Source organism: Chiloscyllium plagiosum, chromosome 11 (genome assembly GCF_004010195.1).
Source record: "Chiloscyllium plagiosum isolate BGI_BamShark_2017 chromosome 11, ASM401019v2, whole genome shotgun sequence".
In the NCBI taxonomy this organism is placed as follows: domain Eukaryota; kingdom Metazoa; phylum Chordata; class Chondrichthyes; order Orectolobiformes; family Hemiscylliidae; genus Chiloscyllium; species Chiloscyllium plagiosum.
The window spans coordinates 5,641,521-5,667,931 of record NC_057720.1 but is presented as its reverse complement, the minus strand read 5'-3'; the positions used below and the strand labels follow the sequence as shown (position 1 = coordinate 5,667,931).

Below are 26,411 nucleotides of genomic sequence, written 5' to 3'. Positions count from 1 at the left end.
CCCCGAACACAGCACTCTTCCCAGTGGTGTCATTGTTGTCCATAAGCTTCTTTACTGCTGGACAGAGATAACTGAAAACCAAATCTCATCAGCATTTGTGAGCCAACCTGATCCTGTTGTACTGGAGTGTAATGCCTTGATGCGCCTATAGTGTAGAGTCTTATTTTTCTTTTTACCTGTAGTTACCCAAATTTTGATTTTCATGCTCTTCTCTTGAAATCTGCTTGCGGACTTGCGCAAGCCTCTCCTTCTGCGTGCAGAGCGGGAGAAAGAAGTGAGAGTTGAGTATGCAAACAGATAGACAACAGGATTTCCAACTGCATAGCAAGTGGCAGCTTACCAGCTCCTCTCTCCTCCTCTCCAGTGAGTGGCGCTGTCTCTCCCACTCTGAGGAGCCAGCAGACAGTCGCTTCACTGACCCTTGCCCGTACAGCCTCCTTTGAGCCTCAGCTTTCTGCTGAACCAGATTCTTCCTCCTGTCACTGGTGCTGAAACAGACAAACAACACCAGCTGATAAACACATGAAAGCAAGTCATCCATCATCTTCACCATCCACCAAAACCCATCATTTTGCCAGCCAAGCAGTCAAAAGACTGTATTGGAAACAGAAAGTGCTGAAGAAACTTAGCAGGTCTGGCAGCATCTGTGGAGTGAGAGGAACGTTTCAAGTTCTTCTGCAGAATGGACTGCAAAGGATGCATGATGCATCCGTTCCAACTGTCATTAACGCAACACTTGCTCTTAACTGGTGCCAGAGGAGCCTTTTGCTGTATAAGGTGGAATTAATAAGTGACAATGACTATGTACTCAACTGGGAAGTCTTTTTAATCTAGCCTCATTCATCACGTCTCACAAACAATGATGCATGCCAAAGATTTCCCAAGTTCAAAGACATCTGCAATGTGAAACATTCTTGACAACCACTTAATGAATTTCCACCGACAGTTTGAGGAGCTGGGGAGCCGCAACTGCAGTCCTGGGAAAACAGAAGTTAATTCCTTGACCCATGAAGGATTTACCCGGTGTTGGTCAAGATGCTGATAAATCATTCACAATTAGTTTCGCACCCTTGGGTCAGGCAGGGGGACACTGGAGAAAATTAGCACAGGAAGAAAAGGTGCTCTCAAGTGGCTCAATAGTTAGCACTGCTGCCTCACAGTGCCAGGGACCCAGGTTCAATTCCCACCTCAGGTGACTGACAGTGTGGAGTTTGCACGTTCTCCCTGTGTCTGTGTGCATTTCCTTCCACAATCCAAAGATGTGCAGGTTAGGTGGATGGGCCATGCTAAACTGCCCATAGTGTTAGGTCCATTAGTCAGGGATAAATGTAGGGGAATGGGTCTGGGTGGGTTACTCTTCAGAGGGTTGGTGTGGGGTTGTTGGGCCGAAGGGCCTGTTTCCACACTGTAGGGAATCTAATCTAAAACATGTGCGTGGTACAATTCAAAAAAAGACAAATCACCATTTCTCCCGATCAGCCCCATGTTCAGAATTTAGTCAATGTCTTGAAGAGAAGATGGTGTTGGCGAGCACGAGGGGACATAGCTTTAATTTGAGGTGTGATAGATATAGGATGTCAAAGGTAGTTTCTTTACTCAGAGTAGTAGGGGCTTGGAATGCACCTCCTGCAACAGTAGTAGACTCGGCAACTTTAAGGGCATTTAAATGGTAATTGAATAAACATATGGATGATAAAGGAATAGTGTAGGTTTATGGGCTTCAGACTGGTTTCACAGGCCAATGCAATATTGAGGGCCGAAGGGCCTGTGCTATGCTGTAATGTTCTATGATCTATGTTCTAGAAATGGGCATTGGAGCTGAGCATAATCTTGTCTTCATCTAATGTTCATGCACTGTTGCACTTTCAACATGAGAAGTGCGACTGGATTCAGTTATGGGCAGGACTTGTACAGGTAATAGGAGGGCCCTGGGTAGTGTTGTCAAACGGAGAGACCTCGGGATTCAGGTACATAATTCTTTGAAAGTTGCATCATGGGTAAACAGGGTGGTTACAAAGGCATTCAGCAGGCTTGCCTTCATTGCTCAGACCTTTGAGCAATGACATCTGAGGAGCTGGGATGTCATGTTGAGATTGTACAGGAAACTGGTGAGGCCCTTCTAGAGTACAATATATAGTTCAAGTCTCCTTGCTACAGGAAGGATATTATTAAGCTGGAGTGAGTTCAGAAAAGATTTACAAGGATATTGCTGGGACTGCAAGGTTTGAGTTATAAGAAGAGGCTAGATGGGCTGGGACTTTTTCACTGGAGTGTAGGAGGTTGAGAGATGACCTTATAGAGGTTGAAAAATTATGAGGGGCATAGATAAGGTGAATACCCAAGGTATTTACCTAAGGGTAGGAGTGTTCAAAACTAGGGGGCATAATTTTAAGGTGAGAGGAGAAAGGTTTTAAAGAGGCCTGAGGGACAGAGATGGTGGTTCATGTGTGGAATAAACTGCCAGAGGAAGTGGTAGATGCAGGTCCAGTTACAATTTTTAAAAGACATTTGGGCAGGTACAGAATAAAAAAGGTTTAGAGGGATATGAGCCAAGTGCTGGTGAATAGTACTAGTTTAGTTTGTGAAACCTGGTTGGAATGGACGATTTGGACCGAAGGGTCTGGTTCCATGCTATATGACTCTATAAAGTTTTCTCTCAGAGGCTGGTAAATCCGTGAAATTCTTTACCACAGAGAGCTGTCAAGGTAGTACATTCAAGGCTGAAGAAGACAGATGTGCAATCAGTAAGTGAAGTAAGCATTATAGGATAAAGGCAGGAAAGTGGAGTTCAGGATGAGCAGATCAGCCATGATCTCATTGAACAGCAGAGCAGACTCAATGGGCTGAATGGCCTACTTCAGCTCCTATGTTTTGTGGATACATTTTCCAAATGTGTACCCCCAAGATCAAGTTTCTGGCTTTGGCTGGTAGTGAAAAATTTTACAAAATTAAAGTTGGGTCCAAAATATGATAGCCATAGCTCACAGTTTGCATTCCCCACAGGCCAGGATCCATATGAGGACCGTGATATGGCACAGTGATCCCTTACAATACAAGTACATGCAGGGGCAACACCATACCACGAGATGTACAGTTGTTCAAACGCATGGAACATGCATCACTTCATGTAAGTGACGAATCCTGGAAACTGGCCATTCACAAAACGTCCAACCTGTCCATGCCGAACATAATACCAAAGTCAACAAATCCCACTTGCCTGTTCTGACCCATATCCCTCCAAACCTTTCTTAGTCATGTATCAATCTAAATGTTTTTTAAATGTTGTAATTATACCCGCATCCACCACTTCCTCAGGAAATTCATTCTGCACATGCACCACCCTCTGTGTAAAAAAATTTGCCTCTTATGTCTTTTCTAAACCTCTCCCCTCTCACCTTAAAAATGTGCCCCCCAATCTTGAAATTGCCCATCTTAGGGAAAAGACAACTACCAATAACTCCACCTATACCTACCATTATTTTATAAACTTCTATCAGGTCACCTCTGAACCTCTTATGCTCCAGTGAAAAAAGCACCAATCAACCCCACCGCCCTGTGGCCCAACATTTCAACTCCCCCTCCCACTCTGCCGAGGACATGCAGGTCCTGGGCCTCCTCCACCTCCACTCCCTCACCACCCGGTGAGGCAGAACACCTCATCTTCTGCCTCAGAACACTTCAACCCCAGGGCATCAATGTGGATTTCACCAGTTTCCTCATTTCCCCTTCCCCAACCTCACCCCAGTTCCAATCTTCCAGCTCAGCACTGTCCCCATGACCTGTCCTACCTGCCAATCTCCCTTCCCACCTATCCACTCCTCCCCTCTAACCTTAAACAGATGCCCACTAGTCCTCAGTTTTGCTGAACTATAAACTTAAAATAACAAGAGGTGAACAGTTTGAGACATAAGGTGAAATCTTTTTCTGCCTTAAGCAGTGTGGTCAATTATGAGAATGTTGGGAAATACGTCATGAATGAAAAAAATTAGAATCCCAACATCAAGAAAACAATTCTGATTTTAATCTAATGAATTTAAAATGGTGAGTTCTGAATCTTTTGTTTAGAATCCCAACACTGTAGAAACAGGCCATTAGACCCAACAAGTCTACACTGACCCTCCAAAGAGTAACCTACCCAGACCCATTCCCCAACATTTATCCCAGACTAATGCACCTAACTTATGCATCCCTGAACACTATGGACAATTTAGCATGGCCAATTCACCTAACCTTTTTTCTTTATATCTCTCCACCCTGGAGGCTCCCTGCTTCTATTCCTGATGAAGGGCAGTTGCCCGAAACGTCAATTTTCCTGCTCCTCGGATGCTGTCTGACCTGCTGTGCACCACTCTGAGCTAAACTCTGGTTTCTAACATCTGCAGTCCTCACTTTTGCCTGAAAAAAAGCCCCAGCCTATCTAATCTTTCTTTATAACTCAAACCTTCCATACCCAGCAACATCCTGGTAAAGCATTTCTGAACCCTCTCCAGCTTGGTAATATCCTTCCTATAACTGGGCTACTAGAACAGGACACAGTGTTCCAGAAGAGGCCTCACCAACATCCTGCACAGTCTCAACATGAAGCCCCAACTCCGATACTGTACTCATAGGATTGTGCAATGAAGGCAAGTGTGTCAAGTGCCTTTTTAATCCCCCATCTATAAGTGACACTAACTCTAATTTTTTAAATTATGTTTTTGAGGGGCCCCAGAGAAAATTCCTCAGCTCCTCACATTTGTGCTACATCACGCCAAGTGGGAAAAAGGGGCTTCAGCTATTCAATCTCATCCTAAACACAGCAGCTCTGACAGTGCAGCACTCCCACAGCTCTGCACTGAAATGTCAATTCGGACTTTCTCCCAGAACTAGGTCTTCAATCAGGAATCTTGTGGTTCAGGGATCACAGCTGACAAAAATATGGCGGATCAAACGGGAGGGGGCCATAATCTTGACTAAAAGGTGGGTTCTAATAGGACAGAGGGAGAAAAAAAAAATGTTGAACAAATGCAGACCACTGTAGAATCCCTACAGTGTAGAAGGAGGACATTTGGCCCATCGTGTCCACATCAACCTTCTGAAGAGCTTCCCACCCAGACCCAACTCCTCTATCCCATCCCTGTCACACTGCAATTCCCACGACTAACCCACCTAGACTGCATATCCCTGGACTCTGAGAAATTTAGCATGGTCAATTCACCTAACCTGCACATCTTTGAACTGGTGGAAGAAACTGGATCAGGGTTATTGAAAAGGCCATTGCTGAGGAAAAGAAAAGGATTTTCTCCATTCAGCGTCAGGAGAAGGGAGCAGTTGAAGTGGGATGGATGACTACAGGAAGGAGGGAAAGGTAATATCAGGGAGGGGTTTACAAACAGGGATTAGTTTAGAAGTTGACACATTGGGATATGGGAAGCTGATGTAAACACAGATGATGGCATGTGTAAATTTGATGGCTATTCAAGTTTTTTTTATTCATTGACAGGATGAGGGTGTCACTGGCTACGCCAACATTTAAGGGTTTAAAAGGATATGGGCCAAGTGCTGGCAAATAGGACTAGTTTAATTCAGGATATCTGGTCGGCATAGACGAGTTGGATTGAAGTGTCTGTTTCCATGCTGTACATATCTATGACTCTATTGCCCATCTCTAATTGCCCTGAGGGCAGTCAAGAGTCAACAGCATAGCTGTAGGTCTGGAGTCATGTGTAGGCCAGATCAGGCCAAACCCAGATGGGTTATTACAACAATGGATTCATGGTCATCACTAGGTCATCAGTTTTTTATTGAACTCAAATTCCACCATCTGTCATGGGGAGATTCAAACCCAGCTCCCCAAAACAATACCCGGGTCTTTGGATTAATAGCTAACAATCACTAGGCCGTCACCTCTCCTAAGGGGTGAGTAGAGTATAAGTAGGAGCTAACAGGACAGTACATCCCTCTTCACTGTGAGAACACCTCCGGCTGAGTAAGCAGTTCCCATACACAGCTCGACTTCACTGAGACAGCTCTGAAGCAATCATATATTATCCACCAGCTCTGTGATCCTACATAGTTGGGATAGCTACTGAATGAAAGAGAGTACAGTGTATACTGGATGTAAATTCAGCTTTGTATCTGTCAGTTCAACTTCTCATCAATGACATTGAATCCCCAATCACACAGCAGGTAGTCCTTCATCCCTCCCAGTTTCACAACTGAATGAAGAAAGAGGAGTCATTGTGAGTCACTGTATTTACAGCTCTTGATAAAAATCCACAAAATGGTATCATTGTAAATCAGCAAACCCTTTCTAGTTGAAATATGCCACCGGTGGAGAGCTTATTCATTCTTCATCGTGGGTTGAGCCTGAGAAAGAATGTTCTCTTGTATGAATCAGAAGCAGACGTGGGGCCACTTGGCCCCTCAGGCCTATTCCATGTTCAATAAGAATATGGATCTGTTTGTGTTTTAAAGCTCACGTTCCCACCCACCTCCAAAAACTCCTGCCCTAATGAGAATCTATTCGCCTCTGTCTTAAGAATATTCAGAGATGCTATCTCCATAGCCTGCTCAGGCAGAGATTCTGAAGTATATAAATATTTTCCTATACCTGTATTGGAAAAGGATAATCCCTAACTTTTAAATCGTTGTCTCTAGTTTTAGACTGCTCTGCAGGAGAAAACATCCTTTCCACCTCCACCTTGTCAAGACCATTCAGGATGTTACACCAGAATTCCCTCTCTCCCGAAATTTATCTCGGAAATTCCCTACCTAACGTCATTGTGGGTCTACCTACAGCAGGTGAACTGCAGCGGTTCAAGGAGGCAGTTCACCACCGCCTTCACAAGGGGCAACTAGGGACGGGCAATAAAGCTGGTCAGTCAGTGACACCCACATTCCATGAATGAATGAAAAAAAAATTCACTCTCATCAAGTCACCCCCTCACTGTTCTAAACTCTGGTGGAAACAAGTCCGGCCTCTGCATCCCATCCTTGTGAGACAACCTGCTCATTCCAGACAGTGATCGTGTAAACCTGCTCTGAACAAAGCCCAACATATTACATCCATAAGGACAGCAAAACTGTGCACAAAATGTCTAAGGAAATTGTTCAAATAAAAGAGGGAACAGGGAAATGCAGGATTTTAAGAAAGGCATTTGAAAATGCTTGCTTTCCTTTAATGGGGAATAGATCACTGAATGAGGTAAACACTGGAGATGAGGATTTTAAGTGGAATTATGTGCTAATTGGACAAGAGAAATGAACAGAATGAGAGAGATGATGATAGAAGTCAACCCCTTAAAAGAAGGGACAGTCTTTTAGTTTCTAATGGTCTTTTCTTGCGCCCAATAACATTGTGATGACCTGGGTGATGAAAAGCTGAGGAGTTACAATGCCACCAGTGGACGATTTAATTACAAAGTAAAAGGTTTTCTAAGACTCATTTTTATTATAAATTAGGCAAACTGGGAGAAGATAAATTGGTGGTATTGTCTCTGGACTATCCAGAAACCTTGGTAATTAGGTTCTAGAGTCCTGTTCAAATCCTCCCATGACAGATGGTGGAATTTCAATTCAATAATTTAAAAATATCTAGAATTAAGGGTCTAACAATGAACAACAAAACCTTTTATTGGAGGAAAGAAACACATCTCTTTCACTAATGTGCTTCAGGAAAAGATATCTGCCATCCTTACCCAGTCTGGCCTACATATGGCTCCAGACCCACAGCAATGTGGTTGACTCTTAGCTGCCCTCTGGACAATCAGGGATGGGCAATAAATGCTGACCAATAAAGTTCACATCCCATAAATGAATAAAACATTTGAAGACAGGAATGTGGAACATTACAACAAAAAGTGTGGTTCAGCAATCAGGAAGCAATAAAAGAACTGAATACATTAGTTATTAATGCCTTGTTTCACACTCAGGAGGTTTGAAAATAAGGTAGTTTTCTCTCATTCTCTCTTTCATGTGATCTTTCTCATCTTTCTCTACTCTCTTTGTGTTTCGTTCACTCCTTCTCTGGCCACACCTCTCTGTTTTCTGATTTTCTCTCCTGAGTGCATCTTCTTTATCTCTCCTTTCCTGAGGGGTAGGGGGACTGACGAAAGGGGCAGATGAAGGAGGCAGTGAAGATTGACTGTAATAAATACCTAACTGCACTCCCACCAATTCTGCTTACCCCATAGCTTTTTGATTCCATTGTAAGGTGCCCTTCATATTCCTGTCACCAACTCTCCTTAATATCATACCTACACTCCTATCACCTACTCCCCACCTGTCATACCTCAAACTACGAACTCCAATATTCCATCCTCCCTCCAACGATTCCCCCATCACTCAGCTTACCCATTCCTCTCTGTCCATTATGCTTCCAATCCTACTTTCCATTCGCAGAACAGGTAGTCATCAGCTAAATCCCATTATCACCACTCCTTCCTTACCGTCTGCTGATTTCTCTTGACATTTTTATATTTTCTTCAAATTTCATAGAGTCATAGAGATGAATAGCACAGAAACAGAAACAGACCCTTCGGTCCAACTCATCCATGCTGACCCAGATATCCTAAATCAATCTAGTCCCATTTGCCAGCAGTTGGCCCATATCTCTCTAAACCCTTCCTATTTGTGTATCCATCCAGATGCCTTTTAAATGTTTTAATTGTACCAGCCTCCACCACTTCCTCTGGCAGCTCATTCCATACATGCTCCACCCTGTGTGTGAAAAAGATGCCTTTCACATCCTTTTTAATCTTTCCTCTCCATCCTTAAACCTATGCACTCTTGTTTTGGACTCCCCTACCCTTGGGAAAAGACCTTGGCTATTTACCCTGTCCATGCCCGTCATGATTTTATTAACCTCTATAAGGCCACCCATCAGCCTCCAATGCTGCATGGAAAACAGCCCCAGCTGATACAACCTCTCCCTGTAGCTCAAACCCTCCAAAAGTGGCAACATCCATGTAAATCTTTTTTGACCCCTTTCAATTTTTGCCACATCCTTCCTATAGCAGGAACACCAAAAATGCATGTAGTATTCCAGTAGTGGCCTAACCAGTTTCCTGAATAGCCACAACATGATCAAACTGACTCCTACAGTCACATCTTCAATTAATAAATATAAATGAAATTAGAATGAGGAAGTAAACTCTCTCTTCTTTTCTGTGTTTGTGTTTTTGTGATGCCTGGCCCCCTCTCCTTCTGCAGTATTAGAATCTTTGTTTCAAATGTAAGCCAATAATGTGGAACATCTTTCTGAATTGTCAATGCTACAGCTCCAGAAAGTATCTGACTGCTTTCATTGAATGGCAGAATGGGACTGAGATGGGAAGCAGCTTAATCCTGTTCCTAATTCCTGAATTCTTGAACAGCTGTTATTGACAGGAAATAGAGTCAAGGCCATAATCCGATCACACATGATATTCCTTAATAATGTAGTAGATTTGAAGGGCCAAATGGCCTACTCTGGCTTCTAATTATTGTGCCTTTGTGATTTTGAATTTTAACTTTAACTTACCGTACATTAAGCAGCTTCAGTGCATGCACTAGCACTCCCTTTTTCACTTCAAAATCTATCTTCTGGTCTGTCCCAAAGCTAGGAGCACGGTTAATCTGGTTGGGCAGGGGGAAAGACATTATTTAAAAAATTTCTTTGAGAAAATAATAAATGAATATTTCAATTAACATGTTAAAAAGGTTCAATCAGCCTACCCACGTGAATCCCTAACACCGTGCTTAATAGACCCTAAACAAGACAACATGCAACAATCCCAAAGAGTAGGGGGTCTCGGATTTCCTGGAAGGAGCATAATCTCCTTGTTAAGTCAGACCCATGCATCCAAGGTCAAAAATAACCCGAAGCACTTTAAGGGAATTGGTTACATCTCAGAACTAAACTTCAACTGTTTGCATTTATATAGTCCCTTTTGCATAATAAAGTGTCCCATAGTGCTTTACTGAAGTGACTGATGGAAACACCAAACACGCAAGGAGATATTAGGAGTGTCTTGAAGAAGGAAAGGCAAAGGTATCTAGATACAGGTGAATTTCAGATTTAGGTTTAATTAAAAACCTGGCCATTGATATGGCCAAGGCTGGGCAGGTGAGACTAGTGTGGTTTGGGATTATGTTTCAGCACAGGCTGGTCAGACCGAAGGATTCATTTCTGTGCTGTATGACTCTATGGCAGTAGGCCATTGAAAATCAGGATTGGAGATGCAGCTAGATATTGTGTCGGGCTGGAGGGGTTATGGGGATAGGGAGGTGTGAACCCAGTGAGGGTTTTGAACACAAAGATGAGAATTTTAGAGGCATTGCTGGACAACTTGATCAATCGCATGCAGATGGGTGAATGGGACCTTTTCTATTCATTCATGGGATTAGGGCATCACTGACTCGGCCAGCATTTACTGCCCAGTTAAGAGTTAACCATGGATCTTAAGTCACATGTACTCCAGACCAGGTAAGGATAGCAGTTTCCTTTTCTAAAGGACATTAGTGTACCATTTCTTTCCCAATAACCAACAGAGTCCTCAAACATTCCTCATATGTTAAACTTTTCCTTCCTGGACCATTCTCATGAACCCCCTCTGAACACGTCCAGGGCCAGTACATCCTTCCTGAGATATAGGGCCCAAAACTACACACAATACTCCAAATGTGGTCTGACCAGAAAACAGGGTGAGTTCAATTCCTGCACCAGCTGAGGTCACCATAAAGGTCCCATCTTCTCAACCTCTCACTTTGCCTGAGGCAAGGTGATCCCCAGGTTAAACCATCACCCGGTCATCTCTGTCTCTCTGTAATGAGAGAGCAGCCCTATGGTCTGGTAGGACTATGGTGACTTTACCTCTCAGTTCACCATCTAATAGTCAGTAAGGATGAAGGCTCAGCTCACAGTTTATTGGCAGTTTTGTGTTCCCTTTGCAATAGAGATGGTGGAGAGGAGATTTAATTCAAAACTATGAAAGGTTTTTAATTGGGTATAAAGGAGGAACTATTTCTGCAGAATCACAGAAGTGTTACAGCACAGAGGGAGGCCATTTGGCCCATCATGTAAGCAATCCAGTGAGTGTTATGACTTAGTGCCATTCTCCTGCCTTCCCCGTGCCCTTGCATGCTGTTTCTGTTTTGAAAGATCATCTAATGCTTACTTGAAAGCCTCAATTGAGCCCATATCCAGCAACACTTCAAAGCAGTTCATTCCAGGCCCAGTGGTGGAACAGTCAGTAACCCAAAGGAGAGAACCAGATTGGTTTCAGTCTTACAATTCCATGGCGCCTAACTCCCCAAACTATGGTGAGTGTAGGCCCGGCCCAATTTGTTGCAAGTGTGAGGCAGCAAGTTTCTCCTCTATGTTACCACCCAAGCAGGTTAGCTGCCATGGAGTCTTCTCTTGCACTTTTAGCTCAAACATTACCATGAAACTACTGCCTGTGGTTTGGAGGGTATAGGTGCCGTGCCCCATCCCATTTCCTGCACTTCTATTAAAAATATTTAACTCGGCCTCTCTGTCCTCCTGGGTAGCAGCCAATTCAACAACAACCACGGTACTCCCAAAAAAATTAACCAGAGAGTCATACAGCAGGGAAACATATCCATCTTGTCCAGTTTCCTAAACTGACCTCGTCCCATTTTCCTGCATTTGGCCCATATCGCTCTGAACCTTTCTGATTCATGCACCTGTCCAAATGTTAGGGTTCGGGTTAGGCTACGGGTTCAAGTTAGGATTAGTGCCTTTTTGGAGAGCTGAGCGGAACTTGAAGTTGGGACACATGCTGTGCTCACTGAGGTAAGGAGCACCCACCTCCAGGAGCCAGGGTTTCAGCTTCCTGTCCAAAATAATGTCAAAACCGAGAACTTCAAAGCAGACGCTGTTGCTGCCGGGATGCTGGCCCGGTCGGCACATGCGGTAGGCATGTAGAACGTGAGGCTCTGCCACGATCAATGTCTTCACCACAAGGTCCTGCGAGAGACAGAAATGCTGCATTAAAAAAGAAACCGTATTCACAAAGCAATTTCAGTACATCAGAGCAACTGGCAGGCCATTCAGCCCTTCAAGCCTGCTCCACCGACCCAAAGCCCATCATCAACCTCAGCATCATATTTCCTTGCTATCCCCATATCATTTGTTATTGATAATAGAAATCCTGATGAAGGGTTAAGCCCAAAATGTCAACTCTCTTGCTCCTCAGATGCTGCCTGACCTGATGTGCTTTTTCCAGCACCACACTTTATTGACTCTGACTTCTCCAGCATCTACAGTCCTCACAATCTCCTAGTAATAGAAATCTATCAAACTTGGCTTGAACTTACTTAAGAGCTGGCTTCCAAAGCCCTGTGGGAGAGATTCATCACGCACTGAGTGAAGAAGTTCCTCTTCGCCCGAGCGCTAAATAATTTGCTCTTTTTCTGAGATTGCATCCCCTGGCAGGGGGAGAATTCTGTTCTGCATCAAGACCTCTACAATCTAGAATTAATAGTCTAATTATGCCCATGAAGCCATTGTTGATTGTTGGAAAATTCAAACTGGTTCACTCATGCTTTTTAGGCAAAATGTCTACCTTACCTGATCTGGTCTACTTCAGAGTCTATATCCACAACAACGGGTTGACTCTTAGCCTCACAGCGCCAGGGACCCAGGTTCAATTCCTGCCTCTTGTAACATTCTGTGTGGAGTTTGCACATTCTGCCCGTGTTTGCGTGAGTTTCCTCCGGGTGCTCCAGTTACCTCCCACAATCCAAAGATGTGCAGGCCAGGTGAATTGGCCATGCTAAATTGCCCATAGTGTTAGGTTCATTAGTCAGGGATGAATACAGGGTAGGGGAATGGGTCTGGGTGGATTGCTCTTTGGAGAGTCGGTGTGTACTTGTTGGGCCGAAGGGCCTGTTTCCATACTGTAGGGAATCTAATCAAATCTTAACTGACCTCTGGGCAATTAGGGATGGGCAATAAATACTGGCCCAACAAACAACACCCAGATCATGCATAAATTAACTCATCAAAAATGTTGCAAGCTCCTGTTTGATCACTTTTCTTCCATTCATTAGACATTACAAGCCCTATCTCTGCAACCCCTTCTCATTGGACAGACCCACCATCCCACAAATCAAACTTGTTAACCTCCACTGCACTCCCTCTGTGGCAAGGAGAAAGTGAGGACTGCAGATGCTGGACATCAGAGTTGAAAATTGTGGTGCTGGAAAAGCTCAGCAGGTCAGGCAGCATCTGAGGAGCAGAAGAGTTGACGTTTCTTGCACATCCAAACTCCTTATCTAATGTGTCCATTGCTCTCAATGTGGTCTCCTCTACATTGGGGAGACAGGATGCCAACTCACAGAATGTTTCAGAAAACATCTCTGCAACACACATACCCAATAATCCCACTGCCCTGTGGCTGACCACTTCAACTACCCCTCCCACTCCATCAAGGACATGCAAGTCCTGGGCCTCCTCCACTGCCAAATTCTAGCCACCTGACGACTGGAGGAATAACACCTCATCTTCTGCCTTGGGACCCTCCAGTCACACAGCACCAATGTCAATTTCACCAGTTTCCCCATCTCCCCTCCCCTAACCTCATCCCAGATCCAACCCTTCAACTCAGCATTGCCCTCTTGAACTGTCCTACCTGTCTATCCTCCTTGCCACCTATCTGCTCCACCCTCCCCATCGACCTATCACCATCACCCCCCCACCTGCATCTCCCTATCGCCTTCCAAGCTACCTTTCCCCCAGCCCCAATTCCCCTCCTATTTATCTCTCAGCTCCCCTCCCCCCAACCCCCCCACACACATTCCTGGTGAAGGGCTTATGTCTGAAATGTTGATTCTCCTATTCCTTGGATGCTGCCTGGCCTGCTGTGCTTTTCTTGCAACTCTCGACTCCCTCTCGACTCCCTCTTTGCTCCTGTACTCACATCCTAAACACTAACATAACATTCAGGGCGGCACGGTGGCTCAGTCGTTAGCACTGCAGCATCACAGCACCAGGGACCCATTTGGATTCCAGCATTGGGCGACTGTCTGTGTGGAGTTTGCACATTCTCCCCGTGTCTGTGTGGATTTCCTCCGGGTGCTCCGGTTTCCTCCCACAATCCAAAGGTGAATTGGCCATGCTAAATTGCTCACAGTGTTAGGTGCATTAGTCAGAGGGAAATGAGTCTGGGTGGGTTGCTCTTTGGACGGTTGGTGTGGACTTGTTGGGCCGAAGGGCCTGTTTCCTCACTGTAGAGTATCTAATCTAATCACCTGACAAATTGCTTGTTGCACATATACGTTTCTTTTGAGTGATTTATGAACAAGGACACCCAGGTCCCTTTAGACATCAACGCTTCCCAACCTTTCACTATTTAAGAAATACTCAGCACCTCCATCCACCCAGGATCTGCAGCCTCGGAATTAGTTTTGAAGTTGCTTGAGACACAGTGACCCTCTCAAGTTTAACAACATCCTTCCCATAGAAAGGACCATATTTGTCCACAGGATCGGCGCCACCAATGGCCTGTACAGCTGTAACATGACCTCCCAATTTTTATATTCAATGCACTGACCAATGAAGGCAAGTGTGCCAAATGCCTTCTCCACCACCCTGTCTACCTGTGACTCCACTTTCAAGGAACAATGCACCTGCACTCCATGTTCTCTTTGCTCAGCAACACTTCCCAGGCCCTACTACTAACTACATAAGCCCTGCCCTGGAAACAGAAAATGCTGGAGATCACAGCGGGTCAGACAGCATCAATGGAGAGAAAGCAAGCTAACGTTTCGAGTCGAGATGACTCTTTATCAGAGCTGAAGTGAAGTGTGGAGGGGGCAGCATTTATGCTGTAGTTTGGGAGGGGTGTGGAGGTGGAGTGCTGGTGGAGAAAAGATGTTGATAGTTTAGATTAAGGGATCAGAATGGGAGAATGGCAGAACAATGGTGTGCCTAACTGCCAGACTGGAAAGGACAGACAGTCCCACTGGGGTGGGGGGAGAGGAGAGAGGGTGACAGAGAACGTAACATGCAAAGCTATAAGAAATGCAGGGAATGGGACTGGGTTCACATTCTGAAGGTTTTGAACTCAATATTAAGTCCAGAAAGCTCTAAAGCGATTAGGCTGAAGATGAGATGTTGTTCCTCCAGTTTGCGCTGTGATTCACTAGAACACTGCAGCATGCCGAGGACAGACACGGGGGCACGAGAGCAGGACGCTGTTAAAATGACAGGCTCCTGGAAGGTCGGGGTCATGTTTGCACACAGACTGGAGGTGTTCTGCATTTGGTTTCTCCAGTGTAGAGTAGGCCACATTGGGTCCAGCGAATACAACACACGAGATTGGAGGAGGTCTGGGTGAAATGCTGCTTCCCCTGAAAAGCCCATTTTGGCCCTTGGACAGTGAGCAGAGAGGAGGAGAAGGGGCAGGTGAAGGGGCAGGGGCACCTTCTGCGGTTACATGGGAAGATGCCATGGAGGGAGGGAGTGGTGTTGGTGGTTGTGGAATGGACTAGGGTGTTCCGAAGGGAACAATCCCTGTGAAGGGGGGGTTTGGGGAGATACGTTTGGTGGTGGTGTTCTGCTGAAGCTGTCTGAAATACTGGAGAATGATCCTTTGAATGCAAAGGCTGATGGGATGCAAAGTGAGGACAAAAAGAACCCAACCACGCTGTTGTGAGTGATGGGAAGGGGCAAGGGCAGATGCAGGGGTGAGAGGTCGGATGTGTTTGAGGGGCCCTGTCGACCACAGTGGGTGGGGAACCATGGTTATGGAAGAAGCAAACCAGGCCAGCAGCAATGTTTTGGAAGGTGGCGTCATCTGAACAAATAAGATATAAGGAACTGGGAGAATGGGATGGAGTCCTTGCAGGTCATGGGGTATGAAGAGCCTTAGTGAAGGTAGCTATGAAAGTCAGTGCCTTTGAAGTGGATGGCAGTGGACAGTTTACACATAACTCATAAACAGACAGGCTTAACTGGGACCCACGCGGATGCACATTGCCGCTCTTTTCATGTGGCAGGTGTGAGATGAGTTAAAGGAGAAATTGTTCAGTGAGAGAATAAGTTCAGCCAGGAAGAGGAGAGTGATCATCCTGTCCTGCCTTGCCGTACTGTAGTATTTCCTGGTATTTTACACCATCCCTCTTATAATGAAGGCCAATATTCCATTTGCCTTTCCAATTTACACTACGTGAAAATGTTGTCAATGACCTGTAGCTAACACAAAACCAAAAACCTCATCAGCTGGCAATACCTGGAAGAAAGAATTAAATCTGTCAGACGTAAGAGGAGAAACTCTTTAAATAATTCCCATTAAAACCGGTTTCACATTACAGGAAGCTGACTTTAAGCATTAAATGCAGCAGCTGTACGTCAGTATGTAAAACTTTTACTTCTGAGTTAGAGATTGTGGCGTCAAGTCCCATTCCAGAGACTTGGACATAAAATTCTACACCTTTTGCCCGAAATGTCGATTTTCCTGCTCCTCGAATGCTGTCTGACCTGCTGTGCTTTTCTAGCACCACTCTAATCTTGACATAAAATTCTACACCGATATTCCAATACATGTACTGAGGGAGGGATGCACAGAGGAACGAGCTTTCAAGCAAGACTTTAAATCATAAGACTAAAAGACATAGGACAGGAAGCCGGTTCAATCCTCAATTCCTTTACTGATTAAAAGTCTATCTATCTCAATCTCAAATGTATTTAATGACCTAGCCTCGCAGCCCTCTGTGGTAAGAAATTCCTCAGAGTTACTACCCTCTGAGAAGAAATTCATTCTCACTTCTGTCTTATTATTCCCTCCAGTTGTAGACTCTCCCACAAGAAGAAACAACCTGTCCATATCAACCCTGTCAACTCCCCTAAGTACCTAGGTGTTTCAATAAGGTCGCTTCTCTGTTTTCTAAATTACAATGTGTACAGGCCCAACCTACTCAACCTCTCCTCATACGACAGACCCGTTCTCATCGGACTAGCTTCAAGTAGAGTAGACGAGTTACCCCCAGTGTCCAGGAAAATATAATTCCACAGTAAGCATCGCAAATGCCAGATGAGCTAGTCACGATCACATTACGACATAAGGGGGCTTGCTATGTGCTTATCTAGAGGCTGACACGCCCCTGTTTAAGACAGTGACTGAAATTCATTAAGTCCTTCAGTAACTCTAACGCACTTTGGGTCGTCCTGACAGTGTGCACGCTCTTCGAGAAATGCAAATCTCTCTTTTTGTTTCTGTCTTTAAAAATTAAGCAATGCTGATACATACAGAGACATCATTCCAGAATTTGGCCACATCGTAATCGTTGGTGCGAAGGAATTCGGTGAACCACCTGATTGATCGCTTGCTGCCCCTGTCTGCCTGCTCGTCCCGCTCAAAGTTCTCGTTGTGCTTGTTGACAGAATAGTTCGTCAGGTGCATGAAGAGCTGACTCTGCAAATGTTACATAAAAAAACAGAACGGCACTCAGTACATTCTTTCCTGCACGTGTGATTTTTCTTACTGGTAACCGTGTCATGGGAATTGACACAATACCCACAGTTGGAGTACTGAATGCAATTTTGGGCTTTTTTAAAACATTCATTCATGGATGAGGGCGTCGCTGGCTGGGCCAGCATTTATTGCTCATTCCGAATTGCCCAGAGGGTAGTTAAGAGTCAACCATATTGCTGTGGGTCTGGAGTTGCATGTAGGCCAGACCAGGAGAAGGATGGCATTTTCCTTCCCTAAAGAACGTTAGTGAACAATCAACAATAGTTTCATGGCCATCATTAGACTCTTAATTACACAGAAGAAGAAGGATTTAAGGCAGGATGGCTCAGTGGTTAGCACTGCGGCCTCACAGCACCAGGGACCCAGGTTCAATTCCACCTTCAGGTGACTATCTGTGTGGAGTTTGCACATTCTCCCTGTGCCTGAGTGGGTTTCCTCTGAGTTCTCTGGATTCCTCCTACAATTCAAAGATGTACAGGTTAGGTAGATTGGCCATGTTAAATTGTTCATAGCGTCTGGGGATGTGCAGGCCAGGTGGATTAGTCATGGGTAAGTAGTGGGCTGTGTCTGGGCAGGATGCTCTTCAAAGAATCAGTGTAGACTCGATGGGCCAAATGACCTCTTTCTGCAGTGTAGGGATTCTATAATAGTGAAGCCGCAGGATGGATTCACTAGACTGCAGACTGGTGGGAAGACAGACAAGAACTCAAAGTCAGGCTTGCTCTAATCGGGCAGATGAGATGAAGGCATGACAAGTTTCACGATGTTTGTTGAACAATGGTGAAAGATACATCCGGAAGCTTTGTAAACATTATCCTTCCTTTAGTTTGGGATCTAACCTATTCAATTGACCTGTCAAGTGCAATAGAAGAAAACTATTTGATAGTTTAACAAGAAGAAGCTCTTGTCTTAAACACGATGTAGATTATTACATGATAGCAATCAGGTACAAGTTACATTGGAGTGAAAGACATCACTGTTAAGACAACAGGGGAGACTGGGGTAATAAGTCTAACTCCGGGAAGATCCAGAGCTCTTCCCTCACCCGGGTCTATAAAATATCAGCATACTGACCAGTGCCAAATGTACTCCTCAGCGTTAATCCTGTCAGAGCTTAACACATTATGTAAAACACTGAGAATCCTTGAGAAACTCAGCAGGTCTGGCTGCAGCAGTGAAGACAGAAAGTATTAACGTTCAAACCTGACCCTTCATCAGAACTGAAATAGATCAGAAATGTGTTTTTTTATATACTTTGACAGAGGTTGTGGAGGAATGAAGGAAACCAATGGAGAGGTGATGGCCTAGTGGTATTGTCGCTAGACTATTAACCTGAAGAACCTGCTGTTCTGGGGACCTGGGTTCGAAGCCTGCTGAAGCAGATGGTGGAATTTAATTTGAATTTAATAAATATCTGGAATTGGCACTCAATTAATGACCATGAATCAATTTTTGGGAAAATCCTATATGGGGTCACTAAAAGATGTTGTGAAACTTGAAAGGTTCAGAAATGATTTACAAGGATGGGGCCAGAGTTGGAGGGTTTGAGCTATAGGGAGAGGCTGAACAGGCTGGGGCTGTTTTCCCTGGAGCGTTGGAGGCTGAGGGGTGACCTTATAGAGGTTTATAAAATCATGAGGGGCATGGATAGGATAAACAGACAAGGTCTTTTCCGTGGGTTGGGGGAGTCCAGAACTAGAGGGCATAGGTTAAGGATGAGAGGGGAAAGATACAAAAGGGACCTAAAGGGCAACCTTTTGACACAGAGAGTTAAGCTGCCAGAGGAAGTGGTGGAGGCTGGTACAATTACAACATTTAAAAGGCATCTGGATGGGTATATGAATAGGAAGGGTGTAGAGGGATATGGGCCAAGTGCTGGCAAATGGGACTAGGTTAGATTGGGATATCTGGTCGGCATGGACAAGTTGGACCGAAGGATGTGTTTCCGTGCTGTACATTTCTATGCCTCCAAGACTATGTCCTTTGGGAAAGGAAACTGCCATCCTTGCCTGGTCTAGCCAATGAGGACATCAGACCAGGCTGACTCTTAACTGCCTTCTGGGTAATTAGGGATGGACAATAAATGCTGGTCCAGCCAGTGACACCCACAACCCATGAATGAATAAAAAAAGATGGTATTGAGGTCCAGTGCAAAACACAAAGGAGTTCATCATCATGGTAAAAGACCAAGAGAGATGTCAAATGGATATAAATTAGGATGCGAAAGGAAGAAATGGGTCCTTTACACTGACAGCAAGAAAACAAGACACAGAAAAGAAAATGCCACTGGGGCAATATGGCACGTGAGGGGAGTATGAGAGGGAGGGTGGGGAGTATGGGGGGATTGACAATGTAAGAAAAATGAATGGGTTGTCGATAGAGCAAATGAGGAGAAACCTTTCACATTATAAAGGGATAGAGAACAAGAGGGCTCAGATTAAAGGTAATTACAAATGTAGCAGATGTGATGTGAGTAAAACACATTTTCACTCAGCCAGTAGTTAGGAAATGGAATTATCTGCCTGCAAGTGGAGAGGAGGCAGGTTCACACAAGGCATTCAAGAGGGCATTAGACAATTATATGGATAGAAACAATGTGCAAGGGTATGGGGAAAGGGCAATTGAACAGAGTTAAATCATAACGTTTGTTTGAGAGCCAGTGCAAACATGATGGACTGAATGCCCAACTTCTGTGTTGTAACAATTCTATGATGATTTGGAGGTGCCGGTGTTGGACTGAGGTGTACAAAGTTAAAAATCACACAACACCAGGTTATAGTCCAACAGGTTTAATTGGAAGCACTAGCTTTCGGAGCGTCACTCCTTCATCAGGTGGTAGTGGAGGGCTCATTCCTAACACACAGAGTTTATAGCAAAAATTTACAGTGTGATATAACTAAAATTATACATTGAAAAATTGATTGTCTGATAAGCCTTTCATCTGTTAAAACATTATGATAGTTTCACTTCTTTCATGTGTAAATCACAAAACCTTTTTTTAAAAAGTTGCATTCTCAGGTTAGCTGTTAACAATGGTGATAGCTAGACAATATGTTGAAGGTTCTCTTTCTACGCCATGATGTTTAGATTGATTCTAATCTAAAAAGTGAAATAACAGAGTTTTACATGAATTCATGTATTTTTTGAGCTCAGAGTTCTACATGAATGCATGCAGTTTTTGAGCAAAGTACAATGTAACCCTGCAAGTACAAATTGAACTTCGGAAAACAGAGAACAACCTATACAACGTATTCAAGAAGAACGGATACTCAAAAAATACAGTCCACAGATTCCTCAAGAACAAACCACGACAAGCAGACCAAACACAGCCAGAAACCCTAACCACCTTACCATACATCAAAGAAGTTTCAGAAATGATAGCCAGGCTACTAAGACCCCTCGGAATCGTAGTAGCACACAAACCCACCATCACTCTCAAACAAAAACTAACAAACTTAAAAGACCCAGTACATTCCATGGACAAAACCAACGTCATCTACAAAATTGCATGCAAGGACTACCATAAACACTACGTAGGACAAACAGGAAGAAAGTTAGCCACCAGGATACGCGAACACCAGCTAGCCACAAAAAGACACGACCCTCTCTCCCTCGTAGCCCTACACACGGATGAAAAAAGCCACCATTTCGACTGGGACAACACATCTATCCTGGGACAGGCTAAGCAAAGACATGCCAGAGAATTCCTAGTGGCCTGGCACTCCAACCACAACCCCATAAACAAGCACATAGATCTAGATACCATCTATCAACCCCTCAGAAAACGAACAGGAAATGACATCACCACAAACCCCTGGAACCCCATCCAGAAGGAAGATATAAATAGAAAGCAGGAGACAACAGCTTTGCTTCACTTGGAGGTCACCACTGATGATGTTACCTAGCCAGGCAATGAAACATCTAGATATCACCGAGCAAACCTACACCCTAACTTTACCCCACAAAATATATGTGTGCATGTGGGTCTTTGTCTGTCTGTGTGAGTGTGTCTGTCTGGGTTGGAGTTGTGAGTGTGAGAAAGTGTATGTGTGTGTGCGTAGTGGGTGCAGAGTGTCTTAAGTCTGTGAGGGGGTGCATGTGTGAGTGTGGGAGTGTGTGTCGATAAGGGTGTGTGTGGGTGTCTGTGTGCGCGTCTGTGTATATGTGTGTCCGTATGTATGTGTGTGTAGGAGTGCCTGTTTGTGTGTGAGAGAGTGTGCGTGTAGGAGTATCTGTGTGTGTGTATAGTGCAATGGTGGTCACCTGTAATGTGACATGAACCCAAGATCCCAGTTGAGGCCCTCATTTATCCTGTGTGGTTGCATGATCCCAAGGTGGAATATGAGGCGTTCCTCCTCCAGGCATTGGGGGGTAACAGTTTGGTGGTGGAGAAGGCCCAGGATCTGCATGTCTTTGATGGAGTGGGAGGGGAGTTGAAGTGTTCAGCCACAGGGCAGTGGGGTTGGTGGGTGCGGGTATCCCAGAGATGTTCTCTGACATAATCCGCAAGAAGGCATGCTGTTTCCCCGATGTAGAGAAGACGACACTGGGTGCAACGGATGCAGCAGATGACATTGGTAGAGGTATAGGTAAATGTTTGTCAGATGCGGAAGGATCCCTTGGGATATGTTCTTTTATGTCCAATGCAATAGAGAAAGCCTGTTTGTTTTTCCTAAGGGATCCTTCCACATCTGTCAAAAATTTACCTCTACTAATGTCACCTACTGCATCCGTTGCACCCGGTGTGGTCTCCCCTACATTGGGGAGACAGGACGCCTTCTTGCAAATCATTTCAGAGAACATCTCTGGGATACCCGCACTCACCAACCCCACCGCCCCGTGGCTGAACACTTCAATTCCTCCTCCCACTCCGTCAAGGACAGGCAGGTCCTGGACCTCCTCCACTGCCAAGCCGTTACCACCCGGTGCCTGAAGGAGGAATATTCATAGTCTGCCTTGGGACCCTGCAACCACATGGGATCAATGTGGATTTCAACAGCTTCCTCATTTCCCCTCCCCCCACATTATCCCATCCCAAGCCTCCAACTTGGCACCACCTACCGGACCTGCCCATCAGATTCCAGCCTCAGGTGACTGTCTGTGTGGAGTTTGCACATTCTCCCTGTGTCTGCGTGGGTTTCCTCCGGGTGCTCCGGTTTCCTCCCACAGTCCAAAAATGTGCAGGTCAGGTGAATTGGCCATGCTGAATTGTCCATGGTGTGCAGGGATGTGTAGGTTAGGTGCATTAGTCAGGAGTAAATATATGGGTCTGGGTGAGTTGCTCTTTGGAAGGTCAGTGTGGACTTGTTGGGCCGAAAGGCCTGTGTCCACACTATAGGGATTCTAATTCTAACTCTAATTCAGAAGGTTATGAGTCTTTGAAACTCTCTTCCTCAAAAGGTGATGGAAGCAGAGTCCTTGAATATTTTTAAAGCAAAGGTAAAGAGATTCTTGATAGGCAAGGGGAGGGGGGAAGATTATTGGAGGTGGATGGGAAGGCTGGGAAATTAGATCAGTCATGATATTATGGAATGGTGGAGCAGGCTGGAGGGGCTGAATGACCAACCCCTGCTCCTAATCTGGATGTCCACCTATTGTTTGAAGCAAGGAGGAAAATGGAGAGATGGGAAACAGATAGGGGAGATATTTGGGATCAAGGACTGCTGCTTTCACGAAGGACAAGCATTGACATGGACTGATTGAACTAACCAACCTATATCCGCATTTTAATTTGTCTGTAATCCCTGAGCTTTATTCACTTGTCACAAAATGATGTAGCCTCCGTAAGGGGCTGAAATCAATTAAATACTCAGATGCCCAGAATTGTACAAATTGCAGAGAGCTCATTCTGACCACCAGGGAAATTTATACAAGATTAAAAAAAAACTGGCAGGATAAGCAAATATGAGCATTGAAAGGTAATACTCTCATTTCCAAACCAAAAACTCCCGAGCTCAGTCTCTCACTCCAAGGTTTGAGAGCATAATCCAGGCTGACATTTCAATATGGTGTCCAGGGAATGCTGCACTGTCAGAGGAGCCGCCTTTCAAACGGAAAACCTTTTAGAGTGACCCGCCGTTTCTCCAGTCCTACAGATCTCAATGCACACTCCGAAGAAAATCATGGAGATTTTTGTTCTGCCAAAAACCTGAACAATATTCTTCCATTCAGTCGTGAAACAACAGTTGCCGTGTTTTCACACAGAATCTATCACCGCATCTCTGAGGATATGAGTTAGATATGAAGGCTTTTCAGAGTAACCCAGCAACAAGAAATTAGAAGCAGGAGGAGGCCATTCGGCCCTTCGAGCCTGTTCCACCATTCAATACGATCATGGCTGATCATACAACTCAGTCCTCGGTTCCTGCTTTCTCCCCATACCCTTTGATCCCTTTAGCACTAAGAATTATGCCTACCTTCCACTTGAAAGCACTTAATGTTTTGACTTCCACCGCTTTCTGTGGCGGTGAATTTCACTGGATCACCGCTCTCTGGGTGAAGATATTTTTCTTCCTCTCAGTCTCCTAAATGACCTACCTAATATTACTAGACCATGACCCCTGGTTCTAGCCATGAGGAACATTCCTCCTGCAATTTTTCTTGTCTAATACTGTTAGAATTTCATAGGTTTCGATGAGATCCCTTTCCTCATTCTCCTAAACTCCAGTGAATATGGTCCTAACTAATCCAGTCTCTCTTCATACATCAGCCCTGCCAAACTAGGACTCAGTCTGGTAGACCTCTGTTTCACTCCCTCCATAAGCAGAACATCCTGCCTCAGATAAGGAGACCAACTCAATACTCAAATGCTGTGCTATGATGCCCCCTGAAATGCTAAAATAACCAATGTTCATTGGCGTGAAATGTTAACTCTTCATTCCATGACCCGCTGAGTATTTCCAGCTTTTTCATTCTCATTTTTAATTCAGGATTTCATGAACCACTGGTAAGTTGCTTTTGTTTTAAGTTAATAATTTCCACATATAGGCCATTCAGCCCACCAGTTTATGCTAGCATTCATGCTCCACATGAACTTCTTACATATCTAAATACTCTACTGCTTGCACTTTCAAGCCTCTCCTTTAAGGCATTTGTGGTATTTGCTTCAGCTACTACGTCTGGTCAGAAGTTCCTCAATCTCCCCACTTTCTGGCAAGGTAGTTTTGTCTCAGCACATATTCCAACGCCTGCAGTAATTTGCTCCCGGCTTTGTTTTTCTGCTGAATTTCTATTGTTGTCCCTAGTTATTCAGTTGTTTTACTGTAATTCCAAGCTGGTTATATTTGGTGGATCAGCGGTGATACACTTAGCCTTCTCCAGAAGCGGACGGGTAGGGGGAAGGAATGTTGTTAATCTGTGCACCTTATCCTAACTTCACGCCCTTCTGACCACTCTCAGCAAGATGAAAATAGCCAAATGCTCCAAGATTAATCAGGAGGGAGTCTTTGATGCACTACCACAATTTGCACAGAACTCGTTTCAAACTCCCAGGGTGGTCTACAGTGCAACAGTATGTTTTGCAATTAAAACGCTAATTAGTTGCAGATTAAGAAGCAAGTGTATAACCTGCAGCCATCTGGTGTAACTGGCACAATAAACAAGCATAATGAGATGTTTCTATCCGTGAAGCAACAAGGGATTCGCCGCATGAAGTTATCCTGCACGAGTGGACCCAATGCAATATGCGCCATGTGTTGGGAAGCTGGAACCTTTACTAACAGCCCCGGTTACTACGATGGAAATAAATCCATTTTGTTCCAATCTTTTTCTCCTCGTCCTGCCCTTCACGGGATCATTCAACGGGAGGCCTCCAACATCCATACCCTTCTACAATACTCCCTGAAGGTGAGTTCATCTCTCCGTTCGCAAGCACATAATCCGTCAGGAATGGATGTGCCCAGCAATTTCTAGGACGGGTTGTTTTCTCCTGTGTGGGCCTTAGGGTAGAGAGAAGCTAAAGAACAGTTCCAGGATTGCTGCAGCGAAGGTCAGGAAATTCAGTGCACCCTTCAAAACCAAGACTGAGGAACTCTACGTCATCACATTTCCATCTGAGTCAGAAAATTATGTTGCAGCATTATAAGACTTTGGTTAGACCACACTTAAGAGTATTGTGTTCAATTCTTGTCGCCACATTACAGGAAGGATGAGGAGGTTTTGGACAGGGTGCAGAAGACGTTTACCAGAATCTGCCTGGATTAGATGGTATGAGGCTGTAAGGAGAGGCTGGAAAAACTCAGGTTGTTTTCTCTGGAGCAACTGAGGCTGAGGAGCAACTTGATAGAAGTCTATAAAATTATGAGAGGCAGAGATAGGGTTGATAGACAGAATCTTCCTTCCAGCGTTGAAATGTCTAAAACTAGGGGCATACATTTAAGGTGAGAGGTGGCACGGTAGCTCAGTGGTTAGCACTGCTGCCTCACAGTACCAGGGACCCGGGTTCGAATCCAGCCTCAGGCAAGTGTCTGTGTAGAGTCTACACATTCTCCCTGTGTTTGTGTGGGTTTCCTCCAGGTGCTCTGGTTTACTCCCACAGTCCAAAGATGTGGAGGTTAGGTGATTTGGCCATGTTAAATTGCCCATTGTGTTCAGGGATGAGTAGATTAAGTGCATTGTCAGGGGTAAATGTAGAGGAATGGGTCTGGGTGTGGACATATTGGGCTGAAGGGCCAGTTTCCACATTGTAGGGATTCTATGAAAGAGATTCATAGAGTCATAGAGATGTACAGCATGGAAACAAACCCTTCGGTCCAACCTGTCCATGCCGACCAGCTATCTCAACCCAATCTAGTCCCACCTGCCAGCACCCGGCCCATATCCCTCCAAACCCTGCCTATTCATAAACCCATCCAAATGCCTCTTAAATGTCGCAATTGTACCAGCCTCCACCACATCCTCTGGCAGCTCATTCCATACACGCACCACCCTCTGCGTGAAAAAGTTGCCCCTTAG

General features: G+C 44.8%; 1 protein-coding gene across 8 annotated transcripts in view; it reads right to left on the bottom strand.

Annotated features, from left to right (window-relative positions):
- Positions 1-26,411, bottom strand: part of ttll7 (tubulin tyrosine ligase-like family, member 7) — a 307,243-nt gene that overhangs the window by 96,617 nt on the left and 184,215 nt on the right. For all 8 annotated transcript variants that reach the window (XM_043698632.1, XM_043698631.1, XM_043698627.1 and 5 more), the window contains 5 exons: positions 17,235-17,399; positions 11,792-11,950; positions 9,503-9,597; positions 341-488; positions 177-250 (listed from right to left, as the gene is read on the bottom strand). In XM_043698632.1, coding sequence (XP_043554567.1) covers positions 177-250; positions 341-488; positions 9,503-9,597; positions 11,792-11,950; positions 17,235-17,399 — 641 coding nt within the window. The remainder of the gene's footprint in view (positions 1-176; positions 251-340; positions 489-9,502; positions 9,598-11,791; positions 11,951-17,234; positions 17,400-26,411) is intronic.